The following is a 6000-nucleotide window of genomic DNA, read 5'->3' on the forward strand; positions in this document are numbered from 1 at the left end:
AGTCTAAATGTAAATATCTAAAAAACCCTTAAGTATCTTTTTTTTTAACTCGGCCCTTAAGTATATTTGATGATAACAGTACACTAGTTACAAGGTCATCTAGTAAGCAAGTATTTAACCAAAATATTTTGAAATTTTAGGAAAAAAAATACATTCAAGCATTAAGTCAAAGAGATCAAACAACTTTGTATTATGAAAGACTTTGTCTTACACCAAAGCAAACATTGTCTTACATCTTGAAGTGAAGACTTCTTATGAGAATTTGAAGCATGTTTTGTCTAATCAAATACATTGAAGACCTATATCAAGTACAAGTACAAGTCAGAGGATGATGGTGACCTCTATCTTAGGGTATGAAGAGTGACTTTTATCATATATACTTTTTGTTATATGAAAAGTATACATTCGAGAGTCAACCATAAAGACAATAACAAAGTTTTTTTAAAGACCACATTTTGTACCACCATTTTTTGCAAAGATCTCACCAAGCCTGCCAAGCTAGGATCTCGCGTATATATCAATGACCATATGAACTAAATGCGGATTCAAGAGTTGTTTGAAGTCTGGAGAAGAAGAGAAGCCCAAGCCTGATTTCCTCAACTGTCTTATTTTCATAATGGCTTATTTGGATAAATATTGAAGACTAGTTATACTTTTGTATTTTCATGCAAGATTTCTTACTTGCTGAAGTCTTACATTCTTTCATTGTACACTTGTAACTTAAACACTCACAAACACAAGAGTACTTGAGCTTACACTTCCCATCATCATCTCTAAGAGAGACCTGAAGTAGAGATCTCACACTCTTTATCTAGGTTGTGAATCTTGAAGAGACTTGTAAAAATGAATCTTGTGAAAGGAAATTACTTAATAATACTTGTAAGAACTTATAGAATACTTGCTTGTGATTAGTGGATAATCTTGATTGGAAACAAATGACCGGACATAGTCCACACATTAACGGTGAACCACGATAAACCAGCTATCTTCTATGCTCCACTTTTTGTCAAATATTGCTCAGCTGGCTAGGGTCTATTACAATTATGTAGTTAGAGTCAGTTAGTTAGACTTGATAATAGAAGGTAGCTGGATCAAGACGCTAAGTTTATATTAATTTGAAAACACGAAAAAACTAAAATTAGAAGTGGAAAACTAATTTCAACTTTCTAATCTTTACTAACATGCAAGGTGCATGTGAAAGCACCAATGGAGTAATCACATCTAAATCCTTGAAAAATAATAAATAAACAAAAGATCAACCCTGTTTTCAGCACTTCTATCCTCCTGCATCACAAAACTTCAAGAATACCAGAAGTTTTATCATTTTTCAAAAGAAAAGAAACCATCAAGTTCAGAGTACTATATGGTGGCTGTAGGGTGAGGAAGTGAAACATGCCTGACAAAAGAAGTACATACATGGAAGCCAGAGCTGATATAAAGTCTATCTAACTTCGTACATGTTTGTAAACGCTTAATATAATCATTTTTAAAGCTAAAATCAAGCATTTGTAGCAGCAGCTTCTGTGCGCAACAATTGATTCTGAGAGAAAAAAGAAGATGATCCAAACACGCTATTCATGGTCCAGAAGAAGGTGTAAAGGAACCTGCATTGTCTGATTGTTGAGTGGTTGTGTTTGACCTTGTATTATCTCCACTAGTAGTATTATGCAATGATAAATCCAGGGTGCTAGTTCCTTCAAAATCCTGCCACCTTTGGAGTGCTTCTGGTAATGTCATATTAAAGTTGATCCCATAAACGTCTTCAGCATCTACCTTTGTAGGCTTCCACACCTCAATAAGAGGTAATAGCATATTCACTACATGGCTCATGTCGGGTCGCGGATAAGGGTCTGTTGCAGTGCATTGCCCTGCTAACTCAGCAACAGTGCTAATGCTGGTGTAGGTTTCCTCATCAACTTCAATTGCTGGGTCAATGATGGTTCTCAATGAGTCTTTCTCCATTAGCATCTTCCGGAACCATGTAACAAGGTGGATGTTCTCATCGGGTAGGGAGTTATCAAGTGCTCTCCTTCCAGTTATCATCTCCATGAGAATCACCCCAAAACTGTAGACATCAACCTTTGTTGTAAGTCTTCCGGTGGCTGTCAAGTCATTCATGAAATTCCCATGTTAGTGCCTTGGATAATTGAACATAGAAAGGATAGAAATGAAATCTGAGTAGGAAGAGAGAGATAAACACGAAATTTCAACATGAGAGAACATGAGAGTTTCCACATCAGAGAATCTTGATCATATGTTAAGAATTACACATTCTCATGATCATTCGAGTAAAGAGCCACAAATTATTTGGTCAAGTGGCTTGTTTATATGTAATTACAGCAGCTACTTATGGCAATGCAAGGTGTAAACAACAACACAAGAGAACAAATCATGTCACTCACTTTCATAGTCAATGATTATACTAAAAATTGCTTTCTGATAAACTATAGTATAAACTTAATATCAACCCTCAAAGCAGTAGTAATGTTACAAGTTATGCAAAGTGGCCAAAGAGATTACAGAAAGTCCAATGACTTTTAGAATGCATATTGAAACAAATTTAATAAACCAGTGGGGTGACCCGTCACATTCATGGGGCATACAGTTCACAATTGGAATTGAAAATATGTGTCTGATAGCATTTATGTATTAACTTTGATTTTTTTTTAAAAGGTGTTACAACATGTAAATAAAGAGGGGAGACACTTGATGCATAGTTGCAATGGGTTCGGTTCTTTCCTGTGTAATACTCACTATCTCCAAAAAGAGGGGTTCATCAGGAATTGGCAGGATTCTTTTCTTACATTTTCTTTGTTATCTACCCAAAGTATCCTATTGGTGCTTCAACAAGCTCATTGCACAAGTGAAAGTAGAAAAACAAATTTTAATTACATTTCGATGCATATGACAAAAGTCAGATAAAACAAGCATAGCCAGTATGTAAAAAGCTAATTAATCCACAAAGAACACATTTCCAAAACGAAAATTTAAATGTCTACCTGCATACTCTGGTGCCATGTAACCAAAAGTTCCAGCAAGTCTAGTTTGAAATGAGGCTTTTCCTTCAGGAACAAGCCTGACCAATCCAAAGTCTGATACTTTAGCATGCATATCATCTCCAAGCAAAATGTTGGATGGTTTGAGATCCCTGTGAATAAAAATCTGTTGGCCCAGAACATGAAGATACTCAACACCTCTAGCAACATCCAAGGCAACACTAAGCCTTGTCTTCCATTCCAGCGGTTTTAGTCCTTCCACTTTCCAGTTGAACAAATGTGTACTAAGAGCACCCTGAGACATGTACTCATAGACAAGAAGTCTCTCACTTGCATCCAAGCAATAACCTAAGAGTGCAACCAAATGCTTGTGTCGAACCTTAGTAAGCACTCCAATTTCAGCCATGAACTCATTCAGCCCCGTCTCGCCCACCGTTCCTAGCTGCATCCTTTTCACAGCAATCTTTGTCCCATCATGCAATTCTCCTTTGTATACAGTGCCAAAACCTCCCTTCCCCAGTATGTTTTCTTCATTAAAATTGTCAGTAACGTCTCTCAAAACTTCAATTGAAATCACCATATTACTAGCGTCCCCCTGATAACAAGTGGGGCTTAACACATTAGTTCCTTCACCACCAACACCATCACTTGTAATCTGTATCTTCACCTCCTTTCCATCCTCATAACGGCGAGGATGTGCCCCGTTTGCAGTTTTCTTTTCAGCTTTTCCCTCCTGCTTCCACTTTCTCCTATAAAAAAGTATCGCAGCCACAACACCAAGTAAAATGACAACACCTACCACAATTCCAACAACTATGGCTGTAACATTACGTTTGTTGCCTCCAGAACCTGAGCCATTTTGAGAAGAAGGTTTATTCTTTCCAATATCAGGGTTCCCACCTAGTTTGACATCCACACCATCACGGAACGACGGTTTTCGGCCATACAACTGATTATTTGAAAGATCTAGCTCTTGCAGAAGAGGCATACTAGTGAGTTCCTTTGGTATGGTACCAGTGATAGCATTGTTAGCAAGAAGCAATTTTGTCAGAGAAGTAATGCTGGCAAAATTAGGAGAAATGGTGCCAGAAAGACCCATGTTCTGAAAGTTGATCACAGTGATGTTTCCACCAGAGCAAACAATACCAATCCATTTATTAGCACAAGGATCATTACCTTGCCAACTCTCAGCAAACTTGAGAGGATAACCCAAAGGCTCCACAACAGATAGCAGAACATTCACCAAAGGACTACATGGCTCCCCAGGTACACTTGTGCAGAACTGGTTCCTCCCTCTACCAAGATCATTGTCCACTGCTACCCCATCTCTGAACTTGGGAATTGGACCTTGAAAATTGTTGTTGGTCAAATTCACAACTTTGAGGCTTGGAAGATCCCACAATGAGGGTGGAACAACACCAGTCAACTGGTTATCCCTTAACCCCAAATCAAATAATTGATTAAGCTTTGACAAGTCAGGGATTGGACCAGTGAATGCATTTCCATGAGCCCAAATTTGCTTCAAGGAAGTCATCTTCTGCAACACAGCAAGTGTACCATTGAGTTTAGAGTTGCTGTTCTGTCCATTCACCAAGAGATTCTCAATTGAACTACCACCAAGGGTTTCAGGTAAACCACCTTCAAGAGAATTATCAGACAAAGAGAGATAAACCAAACCAGGGAATGGACCATCTTTTCCAAAGAACTCAGGGATAGTTCCAACAAGGTTAGCACTCTCAGCACTGAAAATTTGCAGCGCAACGCAGTCTCTGAGTGAGTCAGGAACCTGCCACTGAAGAAAAGGGTTGTTGTCCATTCTCACCTCTTGCAAACTGCTCATACCCTTGAAGAAATCGCTGGGGAAGGAACTGAATTTGTTTCTATGGATGACCAATCTCTGCAAGGATTTTGAAAGGTAAGGGAATGACCCAGTTAAGGCATTTCCCTGGCACTCAAATATCACCAATTCTGTGAGCTTCTCGAGTTCTTTGGGGAGAGAGCCTTGAAGATTCTGGTTCCCGATTTGAATGGCGGTGACACGTTTTCCAGGACCACACTGAACGTGCTTCCATTTGCAGACATTAGGGTCTGACCATTGGAAGCTAACAGGGGGTTGAATCATGTTCCTCAAAATGCCCATTACCTGTGAATCATCCTGGCACTTAGCTGGGGTAATCACAAGAGAAAGCACTAGAACAAGACCGAAAATGAATAAACCTCGGAATGAAGCAAAACCCAGTTGAGGTTTCACCATGATTTTGTTTGTAAAGATGAAAACAGAGGAAAAACAGAGGTTGGTGATGAAGAAAACAGAGGATCCCCCTGCCCCATAAGGGTTTAAGGAGGAAATTGATGACGTTGCATTTGTGGATGATGGAGAAGGAGGAGAAGAAGGAACCCCTAACGGAAAAAAGCGAATTTTGGTGAGAAAAAAACTCGCTTTTCGATTTGTTAGGGGAAAGAAAAAGTTGCAGGAAAACAGAGAAAACAGAGAAAGAGAATGCAGTTTATTTTGTTTGTTTAGAGAGAGAGAGAGAGAGAGAGAGGAGATTCGTGTGTTTGTGTTTTTGTGTGTGTGTTTTGGAGGTTTGAGATCAATGGCTTGGAATGCAAGTTCCAATCTCACACTCCTGACATGGAAATGCACGTAAGGGTTGTTTGTAGTAAAGGTGTGTTTGTTTGAAAGAAATGGATCATAGAAATAGGGTTAGTGCTCTTTTGGTTTTTTGTTTCATTTGTTGGGAATTTGTCAATTTTTGACTACCTACCAATCAAACCTTCATTCTCTTTGTGATGATACCATCATATCACCATCATTCAATTGGAAATTGATTTGGGTTATTAGTATTCATTCAAACATATTAAATCATTATTTACCAAAAAAAAACATATTAAATCATTAATCATTTAATGATATTATTAATCATTGAATGAAATTGATAATTAAAGTATGTATGTGTCTCCACATTTATGAGACACGAAACTAATATATTAGAAAGTTTAA

At 38.1% G+C, this 6000-nt stretch overlaps 1 protein-coding gene across 1 annotated transcript; it reads right to left on the minus strand.

The window, feature by feature from the left end:
- Positions 1–1298: 1298 nt before the first annotated feature.
- LOC130713666 (receptor protein kinase TMK1-like) lies at positions 1299–5644 on the minus strand. The gene is made up of 2 exons (XM_057563450.1): positions 3000–5644; positions 1299–2102 (listed from the first exon to the last, which is right to left on the minus strand). Exons 1-2 carry the CDS (start codon positions 5248–5250, stop codon positions 1576–1578), a joined length of 2778 nt encoding a protein of 925 aa, XP_057419433.1. The 5' UTR covers positions 5251–5644; the 3' UTR covers positions 1299–1575.
- Between the last annotated feature and the right edge of the window lie 356 nt (positions 5645–6000).

The sequence above is a fragment of the Lotus japonicus genome, chromosome 4 (genome assembly GCF_012489685.1).
Source record: "Lotus japonicus ecotype B-129 chromosome 4, LjGifu_v1.2".
Lineage (NCBI taxonomy): Eukaryota > Viridiplantae > Streptophyta > Magnoliopsida > Fabales > Fabaceae > Lotus > Lotus japonicus.

Excerpts from the sequence above, each read along its gene's own strand:
- LOC130713666 (XM_057563450.1), bottom strand. The coding sequence starts at position 5,250 with ATGGTGAAACCTCAACTGGGTTTTGCTTCATTCCGAGGTTTATTCATT. Across the intron at positions 2,103-2,999 it reads CATGGCACCAGAGTATGCAG|CCACCGGAAGACTTACAACA; the intron begins GTAGACATTTAA and ends ATGACTTGACAG.